General features: G+C 38.1%; 2 protein-coding genes across 8 annotated transcripts; one reads left to right on the top strand and one right to left on the bottom strand.

Annotated features, from left to right (window-relative positions):
- Positions 1–174: 174 nt before the first annotated feature.
- Positions 175–16,139, bottom strand: LOC111322969 (uncharacterized). 7 transcript variants are annotated; one of them, XM_088737294.1, is made up of 8 exons: positions 7,608–8,057; positions 6,809–6,973; positions 6,468–6,569; positions 4,263–4,321; positions 3,650–3,762; positions 3,247–3,488; positions 2,640–2,816; positions 175–2,044 (listed from the first exon to the last, which is right to left on the bottom strand). In XM_088737294.1, exons 2-8 carry the CDS (start codon positions 6,869–6,871, stop codon positions 1,376–1,378), a joined length of 1,425 nt encoding a protein of 474 aa, XP_088593420.1. In that variant the 5' UTR covers positions 6,872–6,973; positions 7,608–8,057; the 3' UTR covers positions 175–1,375. The 7 variants fall into 7 exon arrangements, with proteins under 7 accessions (XP_088593420.1, XP_022781951.1, XP_022781952.1 ...); XM_022926216.2 differs by lacking the exons at positions 6,809–6,973; positions 7,608–8,057 and adding an exon at positions 15,927–16,139; XM_022926217.2 differs by lacking the exons at positions 6,809–6,973; positions 7,608–8,057 and adding an exon at positions 13,738–13,874.
- Positions 16,140–18,393: 2,254 nt separating this feature from the next.
- Positions 18,394–25,170, top strand: LOC111323023 (uncharacterized). The gene is made up of 8 exons (XM_022926290.2): positions 18,394–18,411; positions 20,192–20,329; positions 21,187–21,219; positions 21,874–21,957; positions 22,595–22,695; positions 22,780–23,029; positions 23,586–23,746; positions 24,801–25,170. The coding sequence occupies exons 2-8, from the start codon at positions 20,251–20,253 to the stop codon at positions 24,903–24,905; spliced, it is 813 nt and encodes a 270-aa protein (XP_022782025.1). The 5' UTR covers positions 18,394–18,411; positions 20,192–20,250; the 3' UTR covers positions 24,906–25,170.
- Positions 25,171–26,101: the final 931 nt, after the last annotated feature.

The raw sequence follows: 26,101 nt of genomic DNA, 5'->3' as shown, positions 1-26,101 counted from the left end.
GCCATCTGCTCAAGAAATACGTTTACGATCACTCAGAGAGGAATAATTTGAAAAAGTTGGCTTGTAGGGTGATATTGTAATTCCATCTCTCATGTGGGGCAGGCTTGATGTGAAAGTGGGAAATTGTTCTCTGTGACAGACAGCAGTAGACAAATTTAAATAAAATGCAAGAAGTTGTCTTTGAAATACAAAATTTTATTTTATAAAGCTATTTAACATAATTAACAGGACAACATTATTTGTTGTGTGATCTATTCTACTCAATTGTTCCAACCAAATGGTTAAAAAAAATTGCTGTAGTGTGAGACTGGACTAAACTACTAAAACTACTGCTGAATATTTTCTTTCATTCTACTACAAAGGTTAAATTAGACAGATTTGGGTTTTCATCTTGAAAAGAGCAGTGCTCCTCGCTCTTTCAAATTGTAAGTTCAGTGCATTGAAAAATCTCTTGAATATTGTTGGTTACTTAACATTACAGATCACATTTTCAAGATTTTCAAAATAATTTAGCTACCAGTGCATTTCACAGTCTACTCTGAAAAATGAGCCAGCTATTCAGAATGCTTTGGGGCCTTATTGGCTCCCAGAGCCCAAGCCTGTGGAGGGGCATTCAACCTGTAGTGCCGCCCTACTTTGTGTCACAATCCAGTTATTCACAATTATTTGACAGCCCTGCTTTGTGATAAAAGAGTTTAGCTGAAGCCATTTTTTAGGCTTTAATTCATTCTAGGTTAGTTACATTGACTAAGACCTGAAAAGAATTATTGCAGGCAGCAAGTCAAAAATGACTTGTTCATAGCTTTCAGCTCAGTTATTGGGATTTATTGAATTAATTACATGTAGTCTAAGTTGTGGTCAAAACAGTAAAACTCCTTTTCCTGGGATAGTTGTTTCTGGAGTAGTGATCAAGCAAAAAGGCAGGAAGTTACAGGTCCTCAAATCATACTTTGTATACATATGTGGAGTTCTCGCTGAATAGCAAAGACAACTCTTTGGTGAGCATAAATGGGCAGCTAAAGAAGCTCTTTGCTTTGTTGGAAGAGCCATCAACATTGATTTTATAACTGTCATGAGATAACTTTGTCAAGTCTATTTTCATGCAGTCAATTTAGTGCTGTAAAGCATGCAAGTGTCATTTCATTTTGCATCACATGACAAAATATGTGAATGCTCCGCATAATAAGAAAAAGATCATGCTGTGGCAAATACAAAACGTGCAACATCTATCCAATACCACTTGGCATATGGTCCTTGAATTTGTTTGAACCATTGTGAATTCTCTGCCTATCGCTTGGTAGGCTTTCAAATTTAAATTCAGTGATCAAATTGAGATTGCCCACTGTTGATCTGACTCTGTTCAACAAGAAAAATGTTAATGATAGTAGACATCTCGTCCATAATAGTTGCTTGAGTCATCATACCACTCCTGTTGTTGTTGATGTTGATGTTGTTGTTGTTGTTGTTGTTGTTGGTAAGGACTATCCATTTCATGTCTGTATTGCTGTTGGTACCCCATACTTGCTTCCCTGTCATAATAAGAGTCGGGGTACTGGTTCTCGTACCCATGAGAGTACCCCTCATTGGGGTCCTGCCCATATTGTCCATAGCCGTATTGGCTGTCATGACCATACTGCTGTTGGTACCCCTGGTGATAAGGCTCCGATGTGTAGCCTTGCTGGGGCCCGTACATTTCCGACCCATATTGTTGCTCTTGCTGGTAATGCTCCCCCTGGCCATAGTACTGTTGCTGATGTTGATGTTGTTGATGTTGATGATGTTGATCATAATGCGGTTCCTGTCCGTAACTCGAATGATACTCTGGCTCGGTGGTTTTATGCGACTGCGAACTCTGGAAAGCTTCGTGGAGTTTCTTACCAAAATCCGGTGCATTGCCACTCACCGCCATTTTCCTTTGGTTTGTTTGAGAGCCACTTGTGCCTTGTGTCCCTCTCTGTCCACCTTGTTGTTGTGCACCTTTCAATGGAGAACCTGGTTTTCCCCCAGCAACACCCTGCTGGCTTTTGGCTAAACTCTGTGCACCCTGAAACATTCATTGTAAGTTAACGACGCTGCATTGAGAGTTAACGGCGCAAAATTAAATCCGGTCGCGTCATGCCTATTTTGCATTATCCTTCTCTATGGGAAATTGGCTTGGTTTAAATTGGCCTGGTTTCAGTTAAGTTTTTATTGGTTCTTAAGGTTCTTGATTCCTTTGTTCTTATTGGTCGTTGTGATAGCTTTGGTTTTGGTCTTATAACACCCAAGCGGTAAACCAGGGCTTGAAATTAGTCCTTACAAATCCACAAAATACGAGTGTTTTTGACAATTTGCGAGTAAGGAAAATGTCCTCTAGCAAACCTTTGCGAGTAAGGATCATTCATGTTTCAAAAATATTTCGAGAAAGCTGTTCGAGCGCATGAAAGAAAGGATCATCAGGATCCCAGAAGAGCACATTTGTCTGTAAACGGCCAGCGGTATCACGCCGAGTCTATGTGCCATCCATCTGCGCACTCGCGTATTGTTGTTCTTCCACGTGCTTAACACCCCATCCTCTTCGTTGAGCCCCCCGGCCTCCCACTGAGGCCCTCAGGTCTTAATAACGTTTGCGTTCTATGTTATGCAAATTACACATGTACCTTCAAAGCAGGAACTCGACTGGGTCCCTGGAGAAGAGGCATCTTCTCCGATAATGACTCAGCCCCGTCCTCATTATCATTCGGGTGCAAGTCCCTCCAATACTGGTCTAAAAACTCCCCTAAGTGCTCGCAGGCGTCCTCAAAGATGGCCTCATCAAGAACCAAGTCAAACATTTCCTACATGAATACAGAAATACGCACCGGTGACGTTCAGAGCTACATAATTTTTGGGATATTCCAGGTGACTTGAAACCTTTTCGAACTTAACAGTTTTGCAAACTTTACGCAAGGTGTATCTTAAGAAAGCATAATACCATTTCTTAAGAATGAAAATTAGAGTCATAGATTGAAAGTTTGAGTTACAAACACCTGTATCGTTAACCCTTTGCACCCAAACGTCAGTATGGATTTTCTTCATACTGCTCTCTATGCATTTTCTAAGGTGCTGACAAGGAGACTTTGTTCAACAATCAAGAGCTTTTGTAGTTAGTGATCATTTCTTTTATTCTTTTGACTGTTATGTGAGACACTATAAAGAGAAATTGAAGACTTTGAGCCACAGTATAAGGGCTGTAAACTGTTTTGATCCAACTAGAATCCTTCTCACCTCATTACATTGTGCCAACTTCTGAGCAGCTACGACTTGAGCGCCAAGGTTCTTACGTTTAGATCCACGAAGCTTAACAAGTTTTTCCAGAATCTGTGGTTCCATTTTGATGTATACGGCGATTGGTGCCAGCGAGCAGTCCAATAGCTGGGACGGATGATTGATGGCGTCACAGTCGATAACTACCATGTTAAGACCTTTGGTCAATTCATATATACGCTCTACTTCTTTCTGCACTTCAGCTGTTGAAATTTTGAGAAAGAGATTGCTTTGAGCGATTATTTTTAACAAATATATGGCGGAGAGATGTGTTAAACCGCATAACTGCATTTGATGAAGGTACAAATCTTCCTTTTTTACTTTACTACAGTATGCTCTCTAAGAGTTGATCTTGTAAACTTACCTGTCATTCGTGGGCCCCCTGCCTTTGTGATATTAAATCTTTCTTTCTCTGAGGGATTGTTCTTTGATCGCTTTGACAAACCAATGTCCGCATGAGTTCTGTACACTGATATTCTGTAAAGACAAGGAATGTGTCAGTAGGAGAAGCTAATCGGGTGAAGTTTTTGTTGTTGTGTTTGTTTTTATTTGATGGTTATATTTCATTTTTAAGTGGACAAAACAGAGCCCAACTATTTGGAAGTTCTATATGTAAGACTGACATTTTTAAATCTAAAATGTTACTGCTGGGCATTTCCTGCCACATTTTCCCGAAAGGCGGCTGAAGATAAGTGATTTGTTGACTACAACTAACAGTGAAATTTCTTGGAAAATGTACAAGAGAGTAGCTACGGTTGCCACCTAATAAGCTGGATCAAGATAACGAATTTTACCCGATAAGTTTTCGTTACCTGTTTGCAGGATAACGTATGGATATTGAAAGGAAAACTTACATGAAATCACATCTGGGATTTAAAGGGTTAAAGGTTATTTTCGATAGTAATTCACCAGTTTCTTGCTGAATAGTTCTTGTAAATATGCTATATATTTGGTTTGGCATAAAATCATTGACTTACTTTCCGCTAAATCTCTTCTTCAAAAAGTTATAGAGAGCTCTATGCATAAGATCAGTGACCTGCAAAAGTGACAGAAGTGAACATGTTCACATTCATTTCAATATTTCATTTCCAAGAAAAATGCCGCTAAAATCGGTGATGAAGTAAGTGTAAACTATGGCAAATCCCTGAATACAACTTAGTTATGGACTTTTAGGACAACTCTACCAGGCTATTTCTATGTAAAAACCAGCTTTGTTATTGTCTGGTCTACGCGTAATGTAATACCTCATAATGCTCACCTTGCAGGAAGATCAAACTTAAGTTCAACTCGTGAGAAATAATATGTTTTTGTCCCCCCCCCCCCACCCCCCCGCTTCGTAGGGTTCGACACTAACGGTAGCCCACTAGCCACAGACTAGTAGAAATTCAGTTTTGGCTAGTGGTTTTCGATTTCCACTAGCCAGTTTGGCTAGTAAACAAATTGAAATTGACCGAACTAGTTTTTCTCTTCTCAAGGGACACAAACTCAAACACTTTTCTTGGAAATTCATTGCAGGCGTATCATGCTACCGGGCACTTATGCAAATTTAGGTCCGATTACTTTTAGCCCTATGGCGCGTAAACGGGTATTATGTTGAAAGAAATATTTGACAAACAAAAAAGCATTTCCTTTTTGTTGCGAAATTACTTGAAGAAAACATCAACTTCCCGATAAAATCACGCGCAAAATCGTGCGGCACTGTATAGGGATAATATTCCATTTAGCGTGACAACACATGGGTGACTTGTCGTTGTATGCTTACTTACAAAACTTACCACTACAGAAATAATTATATGAGAGATATTTAATTGCTTTGACGTTTAAATCAGCTGTTTTTAGCTGTTGAATTTCGCCAACGACAGTTTGCTAGATCGTTCAGAAAGATGTTTTGGTTTTGAAACATTTCTTGGCGCCCGTAAGTGAAGAAATCTCAACAGTTTTTACAATGACGTCTCGGGGTCTTGAAATTCTTCCAAAGAAGTTTTGTTTCAATGCAAAAAAGAGTCCTGAAAGTCTTCACGGGAAAATCGCTGCATTTTTCTTTATAATTTGCTAGCCTGAGAGAATCGATGTGAGGAAAATCTAAGGCCATCGAACAAAATTAAAACTGGCGCAATTCATTGCGATAATAACTGTTTTACGTATGATGCACGATCCTCGCAGTAGAGAGCGCTATTTATGCAACAGCGAAAATCAGACCTGAAAAAAAATCAGGCCTGTACGGGATTCGAACCACTGACCTCTGCGATACTAGTGCAGCGCTCTACCAATTGAGCTAACAAGCCAACTGGGAGCAGGCCGTTAAGTTGATTCGTAATAAACCCGTGATGATAAATCAGATACGTATGATGCGAGGATCGTGCATCATACGTATCTATAACCGCAGTTCAAATTATATGAACTTCATTTATTCATCGTATCAAATAACTGTTTTGCTGTGTTTGATTAAACCAGTCAAGCGTGACAGAAGGTATGCGGACCATATGTCAAGCAGTCTCATGCAAATTCGCTCTGTTTTGTTTTTTCTCAAAATTCGATAATGGATATTAGAGGATGTTTTACCGGCCGTAAAAAAGAAAAAGGCAAAGACGATAGTTCTAAAAAGAAGAGACCTGCTAAAGAAGGTGCAAGTCTTACACCTCCACCGCCAAGTTTGCATTGTGGTTTTAAGTCTTACTAGCAATTCTGCTGTTATTGGACCTAGCCAACATATCAAAGCTTGGCTTGTAAAAAAAAAAAAAAATCGGGCTACTAACATCTAAGTTGTCACTAGCCACCAGGCTAGTAAGTTGGAGAGTTAGTGTCGAGCCCTGCCTTCGTAAGATTCGTGCCGAAGCTACAGCTTGTTTTTGCATTTTCTCGACAAAGGGATGTTTGGTCTTGCGACCAAATGTCTATTCATTAACTGTTTTAAAAAAGCCATCTTCAAAGGTCATTGTAAACGTTATTTAGAAGTGTTCTAAATTTGACGAGCAAAAGAAAGTCCATTTAAGGCGGCAGCAGAACCATAGTTTTAGGCAGAGCGCCATGCCGGGAGGATGCATGTTTCCTTTAATTCAAATTGCAGCTAAGTTTGTTCGGTTCTTATTTGTTTCCGTCAATTTTCGTCGCGAAAGTTCGGACCAACCACGTTTTTAACGAGGTTGACTTCGGATTTATTCGAAGGCAGTATACACACTTACCTCGTATCCTCGGAGCGAAGGCCCGATGACGATGATAGGCCGAGTAGCAGGGACGACTTCATAAGGCGGGAAAGAGATCTCGCTCGATGAACTCATCGACCCCTAAAGAACAAACATGAAAAACTTAAGAAATATTTTTAAAGTGACTTTCGTTTACGCGAGGAGTGTTTGAGAAAGGTATACCGCCATCAAACACATAACACCATTTCATAAGGTGCTTCAACAACGACACAAATTAACGCGTCTGCAACTTAATTTTTATACTTAATTTTCTTTTCTTCCTTTAATCTCCTTAAGCCCACCGTGAATCTTTCATGATGCCTTTATTTCGTGATACTTGCCTCATAAAAAGCATCCAAACCCTTATTTCCGATTTTTATTGAAGACCTTTTCCTCGATGCCATTTCACATCACTCCCTCTGATCAACGACTGGAAGTTTTATGCCACCCAAGCAAATTCATTTTCTTGTTTATTCATTTTCATCAGATACGATGGTTAATCGTCGCTAATAAATCAAAGCGCAAAAAATAATCAATTATAACTTTCCGTCGAACTCTACTCTTTTCGTAGTGTACCAGAGGTGACTGAAAGTCAAGTAAAAAAACTTTGAAAGTATCGATTTTTTTACGTTTAATTTTGTTATTTATTTTCTTCAATTACTGTCCATGAAAAGGTGACAAGTGAAGGATGCCTTTCCCACGCTCTCAACATGTCTGCGTTGATGTCTGTAAGTGAAGATAAAGTTTCCTAATTGAAGAAAAATCTAGCTTAACTTATGATTATTCATGCAGATATTTGTTTGAAAAAAAATTTATTTGAAAACGTACATTTGAAAAAAATTTTTTCCTTTCCTTATTTTGATATCCTTCAAAATCAGTAGTTCTCTCTTCAATCGGATCGTTGGTCCGAGTTGGGAAAAACCCTCTAATAAAAGAAATGCTTAATATGATATCTTGAAAGGTCAAAATATTATTTTGATTCTTTCTTCGAGCGAGACAAGTTCAAGTGTCAGGAAACTTGGTTTGTTCTTAACAATTAAAACATTCGATTTCCTTGCTTGCGTTTTCAATGTTTAGGCTTTCTATGTTTGCGTCATTAACGAAAGTCAGACTTTAACAACAAGTAAAGATCGAAATTACCCTGAAAGATATGAAAACCAAGATTGATTTACGTGCCGTCGATGGTGGACCAGTGAGCTTGTTAAATTAAAAAGAAGGAGAAGCTTTTGCGACCACGGAACCCGCTTCAAAATTACCACAGCTATGAATAAATTAGAAAGACTAATACAAGTTATGGTCTAATCTCTAAAGAACAAAGATGGAAGCAAATCATAATAATAATAGCACATCTGGAAAGGTTACAATTAAGACACAAAAGACATAAAAGTTTCATAACCGACAAATTACCCCATGTCGGCGCACACTGATTCATGAAGAGCTCTCCATGTCGAACAATCAGTGTCAACAACTAAACCTAGGATGTATACGAGGTCAAGCTGGGTACGAAGTATTTTTCACGTGGAACAGTGAAGCTAAAAAGCTGTTTCGTGCCGTTTTTTATTAATGAAAAATGAAGTTTCGATTTTCATGTGTTGTTATTCCAAATGCAAGAGAGCTGATCGAATAAAATAGGGCTAGGCTAGTTTACATACCCTCGCTTTCTTGACGCTGGACTGCGCTTTCGTTAATGATGGTTGGGAGAAGCTTTCTCCCAGATGTTGAAGAGTTACGCTGCTGTCGCTTCCGTCGTTTTCAAGCAAAGTGAACACGCGGTTGGTCGAGAAACTAAACGTTCCCTTTTTCAACGGGAGACAGGAAGCACGCGTCATGACGAAAAGGACAAGCTTCGTGCCCAATGCTTAATTCATGCATGTTTTCTGTTTTTGTCGAGAAAGCATGAACACTGAAAGAACCGTTTAGCTCCAGTAAGTACACTACACATTTAATTGAGTTAATGCCGTGAAGAAGTCAGAAGCAATTTAAAGCGACTTGTGGCCAATAGAAATTTCTGTCAGCAACTAATAATTTCTCAGAGGAAGGTGTGAAGGCATAATTAGTAAAATGTATAAAGTTCAATACGCTTCATTGGATCAGAAGAAACTAATTCCAAACGAAGACGATGAAACGAAATTTGCCGCCCACTTAGAATGAAAAGCATGAAACATCACTTGCAAATCTAAAGCTCTTAGCCGTATTTTGTCTTTGGCGAGGCGATACTCTGGAATTTCAACTCCGGTTTTTTTGGCAAGAAGACCCCACTCCCTCGTGTCGCGCGCTTTCGTTGCTTCTAGACTGAACGTGTTTTTATATTTTGATCAGTTTTGTAAATTATTAAACATCTTGGCCTAAAATTCTCTCGACCTTATTGGAAAATTTTGGTTAATTATGATTATCTGTGATTCAAAACATATTCCAAAACAACAAGTTTCATCTTTTTTTTTTTTTCGGCTGGGATTGATGAAAAATACGCAGTTGTTATTAGTTTTTATCATCACGCGTTTTATCGCCGGAAGAAAGAGTCCTTGTCCTGAAGTTTTCGTGAACGACTTGTAGTAATTGGTTCTCCTTTTCGAACGGTAATCCATGACACCACTCTGAAGCTTAAGGTGTAAACTATTACATGATACTTCAATTTTTTCGTGATTTTCACATCGTTTCTCGCGTCAAGTTTATTTTCCTTTAGAACTGATGTTTTTCAATTAGACGATTGGGACTCTAGTTTTAAACCTGACGGCAAAATGATAACAATAGACTTAAAAAACTTATTCAACTTATTCACTTTCGCAAACTTTGGAAGTCTGTTTGTGATACGACCTCGATAAAACAACTTAGAAGGTAAAATTTGAATGATTTTTTTTTTGTTTTCGTTGAGAATTCCATGGAAAAAACTAGAAAACAACAGCTTCCTTTGAAATATTGATATACTTGCTTCCTTCAAATTCCTATTGGCTTAGAACAAATTATTATAAATAGATTTAGTTTCCTTTTCTATGAACTTGAACTTGAGTGAGACAGATCGTTTCATAAAAAAAAAAACAAAACAAAGCAAAAAAAAATTACATCTGGTAAGAGTTGCGCCATATGTCGACACATTTTATCCTTAGCAATAAATAGAGCTTTCCGTTTGTTGTGCTGGCCTGATACATATTTACATAACATTCCTTCGTTTTTTTTTCTCGCTCTCGAGGTAGTAAAGTATTATTAATGCATCGCGCAAGCGAGTAATTCCCCCTTCAAAGAAGGCGGCTTTGAAGAAAGAACACCTTTTTTTTACTGAGGCTTTTAAAGCGAAATTCTAAAAATACTTGCAAATAAAATATTCTTTAAGATACTGTTTCTCAACACGATAAAGGTAATTACTCAATTAATGTGGTCACTGTAAAAATTAATGAGTTTCAGACATCAAAGATGTTCATAGCTTCCACTTCAATTTCTCTTAATAGTTGAAGCAGAAATTTTTCCCTAACGTACGCGAAGCATTTTAAGGAGCATAGAGGATTTGCAATTTGGCACTCAGTTGATGTGTTTGATTCAACTAATTAACCTGTTTCGATAGAATGTTTTTTTTCAAAAACCTTTATTAAATGTCTTATTAAGAGAGACATTATTTTTAAGAAGGGTTATGTGATAAACAACAACCCGACAGATTTATAGAAACTATGTTTTTGTCTCACAAATATTTTTGTGGAATAATTTTTTTTCAAGAGAAAAAAACTGACGAAACAACATATTTATTGTATTCTACGGTGAATTGGCTATAGAGATTACAGCATAATGACATCGAATCACAAGATAAAGAGTTGGAATGCGTAATCTGGGTTTCAATTTTCCAAAAAAAAAGTCTGATTTGATAATATAGCAGTTTCGCTGGTAGAATCGTGAAGCTCGTTATCATTAAAATCTGTCAGAAAACAACTTTCAGCGAAGATATTTAGTTTCTTTAATTAATTGTATCGATAATTTCCTGTTATCAGTAATAACTGTCGAAACTTTTAGTTCGCAGTTTGCAGTTTAGTCAGTTGAGGGAGTTGTGTTGTTTTGTTAGAAGTCTGCAGGGGCAAAATTCGCCCACAATTCGTTTGAATAGGACTGTTATTTTTCTTCTAACATACCTCTTGTTTTGCTTTTAAATATTTCCCGATTTAAAAGTACAGTTCCAGAATTTCTAGTAAACACGATTCTGTCACTGCCTTTGCCATTGTGGCTACGCGTGTTTTTCTGAAACTGGGCTAATGGTAAAACTTGCCCGCGTAGCATTTTTAGAGTCGTTTATTGTCGCTGTTTTGTTGAATAATTAAGTTTAAGTATCTCAAATAGCTACTATTAATCACTTCTTAGAGAAAAAGCCGAGAAAAGTTTAATAATACCTTTGAGTAATTTCTCGACCGAAACGCTGCCTGTGTCGTGAAGGTGGCGTTTCCAATGAATTTATGAATTCCAGCGACTACATCTAAGTCCATATTGAACTTCGTTGGTGTAGGAATAAAACGAAAGCTGAGAATCGATAACAGCATGCGCCGAGGCCCCTCAAACCACACTCATTAACCAACACAAATAAAACTGAAATAGTCTCCTTTCATTCGCTGTATGCCGGTTGACGTCTGTAATGGTTCTGAGAAATACTTCGCCGGGTCTCTTCGTGTTCCATCGGACACAAATGTTTGTTTTGTTCATAGCATAAATTACGATTATACGTGGTCAAGGATAAAAACAATTAAAGTAAACCAGCTACTCAGTAAACAGATTGTTTTTATCCCCTCGTTGTTAGAGGAAGGTGATTCTAATTACTAAAAAAGGACTGAATGAACGAGTAATCTCCTAATCTTCTTAAAGACCGATTATAACTTGCATTTTATATTTACCATCGGCTGGTATGCTTAATAATATAATATCAATTTTGGTTTATCTGGATTCAAACTTTTCACCATTTAATCGTCAACGTTCAAGAAGAAAACATTATGACACAACATTCGTGTAATACTAAACCATTAAAAAGTAGTGCGCCTATTCCAATGGATAACAACCACCTGAGTAATAAGTGTTACAATGCTATCTGACACTCCATAAAAACGCAATATTTTGTTCTCGTTTCTTGCATGATAGCTCATCAAAATTACCCCTTATTAACCAAGGGCTCCATTTTTATGCCAGCTAAAGGCGTTTCTAGTCTTTTGCCTCAGAAACGTTATACCCCAGGTGATAACCATTGCATTTTGTTGTCATTTTCAAGCTTCATGACAGTCCCCTAGCAATGAATATATTAACTGAACTCTTCAAATAGCCGGCATACTTAAACAAAATGTGGTAAGTTTATCACACATTCATGCTCTGTAAACTGTTTCTCTTCCAGTTTCGTCGATTTGATCCCCTCGGGAGCAAATGAGCATCGATTTTAACGTAACATTTCTGGATGATTTTGAAATTAAAAACAAACGCTTCTTCCCAGTTAATTTGATTGGTCAATGTGTCGCTTATTTTCTACAAGTTGTTGATAGCATAAGAGAAAAGAAAAGTCAAAATGTGAAAAAGAACTACGAGGAAATGGAAAGAAATAGGACAAATAAATAAGTCTTAACATGGACTAAGGTTATATCACCCGTACACCGCTATCAACCAGATGCAGTGTTGCAAGAACAGTGAAAGGTACAAAGCAAAATGAGAAAAAGTTAAGTAGTTGAGTTCTTTTGTTAATGAGCCATAATTATAAAGCTGCACAATTTTCCATTGTTTACATTATCTACTTTTGAATTGTGACTACGCTGCTGAGCAAGATTTCGTGGGAGATGTTGACTTCTTGCGCAAGCGGAACAGTTGTGATTATTTCTAAGAGTAATCTTGCAAACAGAGGCTTCAGTCACTTTTTCCACAAGCAACTGCCAATATGCGGTTGTGCCGTAAGGCGAAACCAAAAAACGAGAGCTAGCTTGCAGGTAGACTGCTGGAAACCGGTTTTTATTTAAATCTCTGAATACATCATTCCTGCATGGTTGAAACTGCATAAAATACAAAACTGTGCATGCATTGTTTGATAATCCATGTAAAACTGTTTAGCTGTAGAATCCGTACATCGTGACCGAAATTGATGTAGGGGACTTTCAAATGTATACCTGTTAAGTTTTACTTCGAAATTGTTGTTAGTAATAACTGCATGGACAAAACTTAGTTTTCATTCTATTTCGGCAATCAAAGAAATTCAGCAAGATGTGAAAATAATTAGTTTGCGCTTAGATAACTTTTTTCCTGAAGAACTATGATATACCAGGGGTTCGATAAAAGTTAGTTACTAGTGTTTACTCCCGCCTGTAAAACCTCTCACTGCTGCCGGTCTATTTAACTTGTGAACAGGCTTTTGGGTTTGGATTGTGCCTAACGGCACGGCCGCCGATTACCCATCGGCAGCCGCTTATGGAAAGAATTTTTGAAACCCCTGTTTACAAGATTACTCCTAAAATTTATCATCAAATGAAATGCCGAAAAGAACGAAATGTAAAATAACTTAGCACAGGCACAAATATGCCAAAAGTCAACGCGTTTCGACTCCCCTATAGCGTTCAAATCACTTATTTAAGACAAAATAAAATCTATATATCATTTGTTTTCTAGATTAATAATCTAAGATTCAAAATGGTAAGATTTATCAAAGTTAAAACAGCAACCTCTTTGTTTTTTTTGCAAAATTACACATTAACAAAAACCTGAAATCAGTACAATGTTTACCTCTTAGCTGGACTCGAAGTAATTTTCCTAGCATTCATAGAACTGAAATAACGGCTTTGATCTATTTTCATTTGCGGTTTATGAACTTGAATTAAATGTAGTGTGCGTCTGCAATTGTCTAATTGAAGGACAATGTGCTGCCTTGGGCTCGCTGAATTTAATTCAGAAGAAATGTGGTTATATCAGACTAATGCATCTAACTAAAAATAGCTAAAGAAAGGAAACGGAAACACCTCCCACGAAATTTCTTCAGATAAACGCCATTTGAGAGGAATATAAAGCCCATCTTCGGACCTATTCTTAAAAAATGGTTCCTTTTATGCGAATGAAGGGTAAAATTCTGTTCTTTAAAGCATGTTGCGTACGAACCGTGTGCGTGTAAGAGTGTTAATTTCGACGTGCCATTACAAAGTCAGAGATCCCTTCTTAAGCCAGTGGGCGCCAATAGCTTTGTTTTAGGGACGTGCGACAACAAAATCCCAGTAAGTTATGGTTAGCGAAACATAGCAAATGAATTTCTGTCGGTTTTCAAAGAACTCCCTTTCAATCTAACCTGTATTCGATGTTTTGTAAATGCTCGAAATTCCTCGTCACTCATAGCTAACTGTTAAGAGCGAGTCGCTTTCGGTCGATTCCTCGAGTGTGTGGGTTTTTTTTTATGGAAATACATTAAAAAACTCAGCAGCAGGTTTTAACATCCCTAATTTGATCTTCTGTTTGTGTGACGTAGGCAATATGAATTGCCTAGCTATCACATTAATGGACTTAGATTCTGCGTAGAAATCTTTCGATCAAATTGAACTAAAATGACAAGCGTAACGAACTAGTCTCAGGCAAAAAGTAGTTTTCATATCACATAATATGCTCCTTTTTGATTTATTCAAAATGTTCCTCTCGATGCGATGCTAAAATGTGTTCGATATGGTGACCCCCTGGCGAAGACGCTAAAAGTTAACGAATACATTCTGATGGGCTGTCTTCTGTGTAAACATTCCAGAGGAATCTTAAAACATGTTGAAAATGTAAGCTTTATTGACTGAACTTTCAGTGCGCGCTTTTAACACCGAGTGTCAGCGAAGCCGTCGGAGAGGAAGCTTATCTCGTCAATTTATTGACTTAAAACACCTGCTAGACTGAATTTAAACCAAGGCTCGCTGCGCTATTTTGTCGACCCAACTCATTTACCTGTGCTTTGAATTTAAAATGCAAAATACTGCTAAATTGTTTTTCCCTCCAGTTAATAATTAGGAATGTTCTCAGCTGGAAGGCGGCGGCGTCTAATAAAGAAATCTATCCTGGTTGGTTGAACTAAAACTGGCTCCCTTTTATGGTTTGTGTGAACCTCAAAACACCAAGTTTAATTTTATTCTTCTCGTGTACGAAAACACGAGCGGAGCACGCATCGATTTACTTTTATCAGCTTAAGTACGACATTCGCAGTACTCGGAGATATTCGATACTCATTCAATCTAAGATTCAGATTAGGGATTACTTTTGTGATCTTAGACATGTCCCGATAGTCAGTTTTCAAACTTAAAAACATTACTTTTCGTAAGCCATATTTGAGTCAAACGTTGAATTTTTCTGAAACTCTTCATTAAAGCTTTATCTTTCAAAAAGGTAGCTTTTTAACTGCACAATTTACAAACTAGATTAAGCGACCGCAAAAAGCTTATCTTATGAAAAACGCTGTAAACTGTAATATCCCAAAATTTTACCCACCATTTTGAATTTAATCGCGTCCGCCAATAGCAAAGATCGGCGCGACCTTTGGTTTAAATGCATTTTCAAAATTCTAAGATATCGTAAATATAATATTGCACGAAAGTAAATTCTGCATTTCTTTGACCAGGAGGAGAATTGCACGTTTGTACATACAAAAGCATTGAATTTTATTTCCAACTTATTACTTTACTTTTATCAATAAGGAATTAGGCGACCACATTTTAGTCGAAAACAATCGCCGCTATATGTGTCAAGCACGTATATATTCATGACGAGTCTTAAGATTTTAAAATATTCAACGCCAGCCCAATTTTGCTATTTTTCGCCGCTTTTTTTTTTTTTTTTTTTGCTGGTGTAACATTTTGTGGCTATGGTAGATGTCAATTGACTACTTGTGCTTTATTTCGTGGACTGCATTCACAGAAAATTCGATAAACAAAAATGTAACTATTTCCTATCTTCTCTGTAGTCTCGCGTTTTTTCTGAAGGACGTGTAAGCGCGCCTGGAGATTTTACTCAGAAAACTAATCACTGGTAAATCCCTGTCGGGCGAAATCCTCTGTCTGCGAATGTTTCAGTATACACATCTTATTAGTTCATTTGAGAAGGAGTTGAAAATAATAAAATAATACATTTATTTTCCGAAGTTCTCAAAAGCGCACCAGACTATTCCAGTCTTGCCTCTTCGCATTCCCTAAAGTCTTCTAAGACTGAAAAATCAGCCATTTGGTCAGGTTGGCAGCCAAATCGTTTCTGTGGACATCGAATGTATTTTTTTCTTTGCAGCATTTTGTCACAGTGGGTGATATGTGAATGAATTGAATTTAGCGGCTTCTCTATTCGAAGTCAATATGTCGAGATCATTTTCAAACCCGAAAACACTGTAATCCGTCCTTAAGTGTTATGGGCGCAAGAAACACCTCGAGACATTTCTGCCTGTTTATCAATGTTTTTGAAGACTTTCCTATTTAGAAACTTAACTATAAATAACTGAACGAGATCTTGTCAGAAACTTACCCTTGTTATCAAACTGCGTTTTTGGGTCGTTTGGTCGAATCCATCGAAAGCATTAGCTGCGACTGAAACCATTTTTATCCCAATATGAAGCAAAATACTCCTAGAGTTAACCACGTTTCATTACAAAATTGTATCCCGTTTATACACGCGACAGTTCGGCCATAATCTTCCGCTAGAAATTCATTGATCAACAACGAACAACTGTAGACATCTGCTATGACAAAAATTAAATATTCATGCGGAATTTTGAGTGGGAGATTTTTGTCATTTATTATGACTCCTGCATGGTTGATGGCCCCATTTTTAATTGTCAAATCGACATATCTTTCGGTCCGTTCATTTATGTCTTCTTAGTTGTTTGCCTGGTAGAGAAAGCATTGATTTTCCCACTTAGCACTTGGATGAATTTCGTGTAGGTTTCAGTTTGAAACAAACAAACTGTCTCATTTTTTTCCCCTTTGTTGACTATTTATGATGTAAATTTACTCGCCTTAAACTCTTCATTGAGTAGTTTATGTGCTAGATCGCTTTTGTTTCTGCGTTTGCAAAGTTCACCGTCATTATAGGATCAGTGTCATTGACGTTTAACTGAAAAACCTACCAATTTCTTATATATTCAACGTTTTTTTCAGGTCCAGTTCTACGTAAGTTAGCGATGCCTTAATGTGGGAAGTTTAGTGTTCAATAATTTTATTGAGTTATGTAATTCACTTGTGAATTTAATTCCTCCTAATCCCCTAAGAAGAGCCTATATGAATGTCAACTTCGATCAAAAACCGGACACAAATGTTCACGCCAATTTTAAATTGATTGCAAGCTGCCTTTGTCCATAATACTAATGTTTAATTATTTAAAACTTAAAACAAAACAACAATTCATTACAAAAAGCGTGAGTTGAGTTTTTTTGTCTCTTTAAAATTCCTCATTAACCGAGTAACTCACGAAGTATTTTATCTGTTTTAGATTTCATTTTCAGAATCTGATTTTCATAGATTTTGTCTTTCGTGCATGCTAAAACGACCGCGGTAGTTGTTTACATCGAGAAGACGAACAATTAACAGATTTGAGAAAGTATTTAGCTGTTACGCCGGTAAACGAACATGTTTTCAATAGACCACATCCAATTAGTGTTTTTGATTTGTAAATCGAGCTTTTGTAAACAGCCCAGAACACTCCATTTATCATATACCGGAAAGACAGTCACCAAGAGCTACTTTAAACATGACTAAGTACGACAAAGCATGTGCTGAGCAGAAAGTTTTAAAAATGATAATATCATTGAAAATATCTTGAGTGAGAATCAAGGCACTCAAGATTTTCAGGAATGCGATAAATTTAATTACTCTTAATGAATTCTGTAGAGGGATTATTTTTGAATGAGCATCAAAAATAGCAGGGTACCTTTTAGCTTATTTAAATTGCCGTAAAACGCCCCAAAAATGTGTTTCGCGCTGGCGTGTGTGTGTCGCCATTGCAACTGACCTGGATATTCTCTAATTTGAAAGTCAGATATCCACCGTGTATAATAATTTCTTAATATCACGATATTCGGAACAGTTCACCAGAACGATGCAACTCAACCTGCTGGGAGGTCACCTTTAGTAGCTTATGCATGTTTCATATACCTTTTTAACCCAACTAGGATAAATAAGAAAACGAATTAACCAGCAGTCCGTGGAAAGTATTACATATCTGAATACGATTCGCTCTCACTCACCTTCATCAAACGGTCAAATTGTTAAAGGCGAAAAATTGAAGCTAGCTCCTAAACTTTCCTTTATCTCTTCCAAAGTACTGAACTCTTTGGTTCCTGTGGCGACCAAGAGAGAATTTCTCTTTACAATATTAATACAACATGAAGCAGGTAAGTGATGAGAATAAAGAGACAGTAATCAAGGAATTGTTAGTTGATCCAATACCAAATCCTCCCAACTTATATCAAGAGAAGTGTATAGCAAACAGTAAGGAGAATTACTGATGAGATCTTGGGGGCGAAAGGGTTAAATCACCGTTTCGAGAGACCGCAATAAGCTTTCAAGTGCTTGACGAACTTTTAGCAAAAGCGTAGGAAGGGTATGGAAGCACCCTTACAGACAAAACAAGGTTGAATTTACATCCATTCATTTTCTATCGATAAGCGACCGAAGCGTTTAAGCACGCGTTCGTGTGGCGTGATATGAGGTCATTTTCAATTTTTATCAAACAACAGATTCCATTTTGCCATGTGTTGGTTCAGTTACACAGATGACGCCAGAGCGTGGTATAAAAGCAAATACTGGCACACAAGCGTAGGCAAACGCGAACGCGTCACTGGTGTTCTTATCACCTTTTGAAGTCATCTGTGATCAACTAATTATTAATTACATAGCAAGCTTAATTGTACAAGCATTTCGATCGGCTTTTATTTATGATCTAATGTAGAAGAGACGCAGGGATGACGTCACCATCGACAACACTCTATTGGAAATTGCTTCATAAGCCTCAGGTAACTGTTAGTAAATTTTTAGATCTAGATAGATTTCGCCAATTTAAGTCGTCTCGAAACTTCTCACTCGTGCCAGATCCCTTTCGAGCTAATCATTTTCAGTTGTAAGAGAGAGAGAGAGAGAGGGGGGGGGGGGGGTAGCTAGAAAAGTGGGTGTCCGATACCCAGTTAACATCTAATTATTTTTAGAGTCTATTTCTGTTACGATCTCCCCTATAAAGAGGAGTTTCTTGTGGAGATAACGCAACCAACCCTCCCCTCCCCTCCCCTCCCCTCCATTGGCCTCTTCCTTGCCACTACTAATGGGGAATGAAAACTCTAGTGGTATACCAAACGTTGGACCGGTGAGATTCTCATCACAGGAAGTGTTTTTGAAGGCTCGCTTGCTTGATTCAGCTTTTATCTCGGCTGGGTCCTGTCAACAGGTAATGAATATCTCATTTTGTGACTTCAATTCAATTCTTTCATTACCAAATTTTCATGCTGTGATTCTCAGCATTATACCCTCTGAAATCCTATTCTTGATTTTAAACAACGTATTTGATATATAAATATTTATTATTATTGTTATTGTTCTGTTTGATTTTTCTTGTCTTGATATGCTATTTGTGGCTGGATTAGATCGATGAACCACAATCTTTAAAACTTTACTAATGAAAGAATAATGTCTGGAACAGGGTCACTGAATAAGTCCATTGCTCGCTGTTTGTTCATGACCGAATCCCCTCTGATTAATAACCATTTCATAAAGCTTTTTATGACATATTTCCAATGTTAAGTTTAAAAATTCTTGTATACAGTATCTTGAACTCAACTCTGTTTTTTGACAAGATAATTTGATTTTATCAACTGAGTTGACCATGAAAATTGGCTTCCATAAAGAGGTCCTACAGCTGATGGTTCTGGCGTTGTAGTTCTTCGTCAGAGGGAAGAGCTGTTTTTGACAGCCACGATTGTAGGACAAACACTTTACTTCGCAGGAATTTTATGATAACTTTAATTCCAACAGGCCTCGTCGTCGGTGGGGAAGATTTCTTCACAGTAAAACCGCGTCAAGTAAAATTCCTTTGTCATTATATTTTTAACTTGAGAAATCTAAACGTCTTGATCAGACTGGAAAGCTTTGTGGAGCCAAAGTTTCCCAGAACAGGAAACCACCCGCAATTGTTGGCTCTCTGCCTCTTTGAAACCTTTATCTCTTATGATAAATATTAGATTTAAGACAGAGGTCAAAACGTAAGAAGAACATTATGCGGCCATACTCTCACGAGAAAAACTGGAGACTGAATTATAAACGACGGTTTGAATAATTTTCATACTATTCTTTTCAGGATTTAATTCAATTTTTATAAATTTTCTTTAAGTATTACATAAATATTACTTAAGACAAGAGAAAACAATTTTCAATCAGTAATTAAACTGAAACACGATCTAAGTTCACCTTTCTGGAAATCCAATATAAGCTCTTAAAGATCGAGATTTAATAATTTTTAAGCTCATTCTGGGATGATAAGGTAAAAAAATAGTCGATCTGAAGAAGGAATACTTCACCATAAACATAGCATTGTTTTTTGTTTTTTTTTTTTCTTTTTTTTCCGTAAGCGTGCAGAAATCCTACTGATCCGTTCTAAGGTCGCTGTTTGAATTTCCTGCCCCATGGACTATTGAAGTGTTTTTGTCATTCTTCATTCATTGCTTTCTATTGAGCATGACGATGGGGCGCCTACTTACTCCGCTCCCGTAGACGAGTATTTAAAAGAGTTGTAAATTGTTCTTATAGCATAGAAGCATTTAGAGCCTTGTTAAGTCAAACTGCTTGTTGGATTGTCTTCGTGAAAAATGAAGAACTGCCTAGCTTTTGTCGTCTGTGTGATGGTCGTGTCCGCTCGAACCTACTGGCATAGGTCGAGAAACGCAGGCAAGAGAATTACTCATGTATTCTTCCGTTTTTATTTGAAGTTATTCCATGTATTCTGTAATCAGTCGAAAAAAAGAAGGTTTCAAGGAAGTGAAACTAAAACAATTTGATCACTTTGCTGCTAAGTTATTTGACATGTTCTTGAAATAGCATGAAACTGTAGAGACTAATTAGGGCAAATCCCTTACTGTACTAAAATTGTTTTTAAACTACACTTTCCTTTGCCGAAAATGAAGGAGTTGATAACATTTCAGGAATACTTAGTGAAGTATCAAATGATTTTTGATCACTGCCTTCATCACTTTTTTAACATAAGTCTTTTTTCCTCATATTGCTACGTGCAAAGTTACGGTTAGGTTAGACATTTTTTTTTTAATTATTATTTTGTTCTTATGCAACGCTCGAGGAAATATGATAGAGTACTAATATAACGTGAGCTTACAAGAGTAAAACCTAGGAACCATTTTACTGATCTTCAAATCGTTTATCAATTTTAAATCCTACTTTCCCACTAGCACTCCCTTTCAATTCAATGTAGACAGGAAACGCCAGTGAACGTATTTTGGCCATCACCGGCCATTACTTACAGCTGGATTATTTTAAAACCTGTAGGATAACTAGAGCATTTAAATGGTATTTTTATCTGCGTTGTCCTGCTGTCCCGTAGTGAATGATGATAGCTCGATCCGCGGGAGGGGGTAGGGGGGAATCTGGAACCTCAAAACAGGCCTCTCCCTTCCAAGGAACGAAGAAATCAGAGACCCGGGAGAAGAGGCTTTGGTAATTGTAGAGAGAGGACTGATGTGCTTGGGGGCTAAGCTCTATTGATTTACTCATTCTTATCCTTTTTTCTTTAGATCCAGTGACTCCAGAGTGGGATAAGCTATCAGGTATGGTTAAGCGAAGGCTTGGTGATAGATGTGAGGGAGACAAAATGATAGTTCGGTTCAATGCAGAGAGACGTGAGAGGCTATAACGAACAGAGATTAAACAACTAGTGTTGACGATATTGCTACTCACCCCTACCAGTCCATTGTATGGGTTGCCCCCCCTCCCCACCCTCAGAATTTCGTTAGGTTACCCTGACAGTCGACCAGTACCATTGTGTTGTCCTGGGTGGTGGAGAGAGGCACTGTGGTCGTCAAGTGTTCTAGCTTGAACACAACACAGTGGCCGGATTAACGGCTTACGACGTATATTCAGTGTGATCTGGAGTTAAGCGTATTAATCGTTTCACTTTCAATATCTCATTAGTAATTTTCCTTACTGTCTTCCATAATCATGTTAGTTCGGAGAATTTGGTATTGGATCAACTACAAATCAGAACACACCTATCTCGACTTTCACATGTTTGACCCTAAAAATGTACTTAACCCAAGATTGGTGTGATTTACGAAAACACAAAGGTCAACAACACGGAAACTACAAAGCGCAAACCTAAACAATAAGTTCAGTTTCATTTCTTAGCTCAAGAACATTCATGTTATAATGCTAAGCAAGTTAATTATACAGTTCTAATCACGATTTCACATACTACTTTTAAGAAACGTGGCTGAAGTGGGATGAGATACCGCTGACAGTGAGCGATGCCGTAGCAAAGGGCTGGGGTTTGCGTGATAAGTGCCAGGGTAAGTTAAAAACTTAATGATGTTTCAAAATCCCAAAATTATAGACTTAATGCGACGCCATTTCATAAAGCAGTCATTGTTATCTTGCCTCTCCGACCAATCTTGTGACAAAACTTTCCGTTTTCCGTTGTATTCTTTGTTATTCACCTTACCAAAAGTCAGCAAATTGACCAAACTGATACAAATTAATGGAGGAAATGAACTTATGGACCGATACGCTTATGTGAAGTACCGTACTGTAGGCATGTCGAAATGATGACTCCGCATATCATGGTCTGTCCCTCTACCTTTCCCCTATTTACAAGTCTATGCTTCATTCCCTAGGGAGAGATCGTACTTCGCCCATGCTCCGAAAGCGATGGGACTCAGTCTATCTGTAATATGCTCCGACGAAGGGCTAACGCTCGAAACTTCAGCTTTTGTAATCGTTACGGTGGCCAATTTACCACTTCAACTTTGTTGATATATCCAAATTATATCTGTAATATGCGTTTTCTCTTTTATTGGGGGCAAAACAAATTCGCCAATCATATCCTATTCTTCCTTGGCCTTTGCAGCTGTTGTCACGCAACGAGTTCATTTTAAAATTGTAATGAAGTTTTTACCTTACACATGCCTCTTTTTCTTTCTTTTTAAGCCAGAGCATATTTTCAAGGTCATCGATACATTCGCGACGGGGACTTGACGTTGATGCTGCTATTTGATGCAAACGACAAAATTGCCGGAATTCAAACTGGAGTAAGTGTTTTGTGATTATAAAGCTGTTTTCAGGCAGCCATTATTAGATAAATGAACAGATATCTACTCTTTTACATTCTTAAGATTGCAAAATCAATTGTGGAGCCAATGGGGTTGCCATGGAGGCAAGAAGACGACTCTTACGTCGTCACCGCTTACTTCAAGGATCCAAGTCTAATTTGCTCTGATAAACATAACTCCAAAGCCAAATACATCGGTGATAGACTTTTGATCCAAAACAGTTCAAAGTCAAACGGATTTGTCCGGGTCCCTTTGCTCGAGCGCGGTCTATTAGGTGGAGTGTGGACTGAGGGAGAGTGCTTCTGGACGATGGGTAAGTGAATAATGTGCATTTATTTTTTATTGAGTATTATGCAATTTTTATGGGTTGAGAAACGATGTCAGATGTTTGAGATTTTGTATTCTATGGTTACAGAGGAGGTCATAGGGTACTAACTCAACAATTATGTTTGTATTTAGTCACGGTTTTAAAACTATAGGTCTATTCTAGATAAAAATGTCTTAGAAGACGTAATGACAACGTTGGAGGAAGGAAGGCATTTCAATAACTTTTTCCACAAGCCGCTGACGATATGTTTTAGGCGGCTGTGTCCGGAAAAAGGTGCTGTGAGATCCTTTCCCCTAGCGGGGAGGGGGAAGTTTGCTCCCCCAGAAAAAAATGAAAGTCCACCGAAACCCAAACATGAGAGCCTGATCGCGGGCTCAACAGACGGCGGTAAGAGGTCTTGTCGGTAGCGGAAGACCACCGTAACCGGCTTTTATTGAAACCTCGGTGGAGAGGGGGGGGGGGGGGGGGAGGAGGAAGAGAGATATAGGTGTTGACAATTTTTTACTGACTATATGATCTTTCTTCTTTGTTGTGTTTCAAGGCAAACTGTACTGGTATGACCTGCCAAATGTGTCTGACTGCAATTCACTATTGCCTGTATTTTTGATGTACACGAACGGAGTCTTGAACGGATTTGGCTGGATATTGCCGTACAAAGTTGACAACCCAAGATTTGTGCATCCAACAAATGTATCTTTCCCGGTAAGTATATGCTGTTGGTGTTGTTCTTGTTTTAAGTAAAAACCTTTGGAGTAAAAAACTGTACCATGGAAAGTTCACTCACAACACGTACCATGTATTGGTTTGGCACGAATGCGTCGTTTGCAGAAAAAAAAAACTTTTTTGCGGAGTGAGCTCTAGAACTAAATGAAAGCTTTCGTCCATTCTTGCGATTGAGTGATACAATTAATAGTCTCAGTTTTTCCTGAGACAGTAACCAGTATTATTACACGACTCGGGCAGTCAGAGGGCCAATAACTAAAATCAGCCAATCAATATGCTCTATTGCCGGTCAATATTCTCTCAGTATTGGACCGGGCACTGTCCCGAATGGTCCCGAATGATACCGCACTTGTGTCCCTTTGAACTTCAGTCGCATAATAAATCTATTATTAACCAAGCTTGCTCGGGACCGTATTGTTTGCTCGGGACCGGTCTTTTTTGTACGGACCTCGCTGCGCTCGGTCTGTACTGTCAAGACCTCGGGCCGATATTCTCCCAGTGCGGCTCTCGCGCTTGGTTAATAGGATATATATATTGAATAGGAAAATGAGGAAATGAAAAAGTTATTCTCCTGTCAGCCTCCTTCTTCGCTTTTGTCGAGGAATGTTAAATATTTACACTAACGTATATCTCGTTTGGAATGAAAAGTAAAGTACAGCTAATTGTAGCTCTTTAAACTGTGTCGAGAGTATCCGACCCTGCATTGGTTTTTTTTTTTTAGTTTGCCTGTGATTGGTCAAGAAAACACGTGCCACTCTTTCAACCAATTACAAACGAAATTTTAACTAATCATGACATGCTCGCTTTTGTTTGCTCGCCCATGAAGCTAATAATATCTTTGTGTTGAGCTCTCATTTGCTTCCTATCTTTTCCACCACTGCTCTTACTCAGAGAAGTTGGCGACTTTCGCTGCAAATGTACTCTCAAAATTTCTTTTTTTCTCGCCATGGCGGCTAAAACGGTAGCACCTTGGATCACTTACAAAGAACACCTGTATGAATCGTTACACCCTTCTTTATTTATCTCTCTGTAGTATTTGTTCAAGGGAGGTACCATTCCAGCCTGTTTTTGGACCGCTGATCATCTGTCGATGATGCATCTCTACTTGGATTCCAACCCCTTTTTTAACATTTGCTAGAAAGACGTTTCATGAGTATTACACAGTAGTTTGCACCGTTGATTGTTCAGAAATATTTGCACTTTTTTCCCATTAAAGTGTTTTCTCTACATAATTAAATGTTTTGAAAAGGTATATCACAAACACTCACGGGGAACGTTTTGGTTTGCATTCATTTCATTGGTAGTAATGTCATTTCTATCACTATTCTTCAGTTTGTCAAACTTTCCCCTTGGAACTGTAAAAGCAAGTGATCTGTCGTTGATCAAATATAGAAATTAACAACACTTATAGAAGCTAAGTTTTCGAAATTCCCGACAGCAAGATCTTTAAAGTGACTGCGAATCCTAGCGTTAAAGAATCATTTGAATTCTTAAATTAGACCTTAAACCTAAGGGAGGTCTCCACTTCGGTCTTAGACGGCGAAAGAAGAAGCACAGAGGATACAAGTTAACATCATTTGGCATTAACATTCACTGAAAATCCCACATGATTTCTCGAGAAAGGCGAAATACTTAAATGTTGTTAAATGGAATTTAACATAGTTAACGACGAGGAGCGAATCTGGTCAGTAGCATTTTGTTGGCGTACTGTTAGCGTTTTAGCCATCTCTTAGCATTTGTACAGCGTTTGCATGCGTGCGTTCTATAGCGTTTGCAGCAACCTTGAGGTTGTTGGAGGCCAGGGGTAATCCTCATCAGTGCATGCGTTGTTTTTCCATGTGCTTGGATTGTGTTCGCTGTACTATAGCGTGGCGTTGTCTTCCTTGAGGATAGCCTCTCGGTGTTCCCTCCCTCTCATCCCCAACTGCTTGGTTTCTTGTTCAGGGGTCCAGATCTGGTTATTTATTTATTCAGTTATTTGTTTAATTATTGTTCTTCCACTGAGCCATTGGGGGCTTGGTGCGGGGTTCTCGTGGCTAGGTTGCGTGTTGAGCACCTAACTCTCATGTGCGACTTGGCCGTTAATCATTGTTTCGAGATCCCCCCCACCTCTCCCGATAGACCTCGACCAAAAATTCTTTATAATTTAGTCCAATGCACTGAGTTGATAATGTAGATTGGCCATCATAAAAGAGTTTCTGAAGCTGATGCTTCGAGCATAAGGCCTTCGTCTTTTGACTCTGAAACTTACCCCTTTTCACAAATTCTTTTGTTTTGTTAATCTTTGATGACTGCCCAACGATAAAAATTTGAAAATAACAATACTGAAGTTTT

Source organism: Stylophora pistillata, chromosome 10, assembly GCF_964205215.1.
Source record: "Stylophora pistillata chromosome 10, jaStyPist1.2, whole genome shotgun sequence".
Classification (NCBI taxonomy): Eukaryota; Metazoa; Cnidaria; class Anthozoa; order Scleractinia; family Pocilloporidae; genus Stylophora; species Stylophora pistillata.
This window is presented reverse-complemented; position numbering and strand designations above follow the sequence as displayed.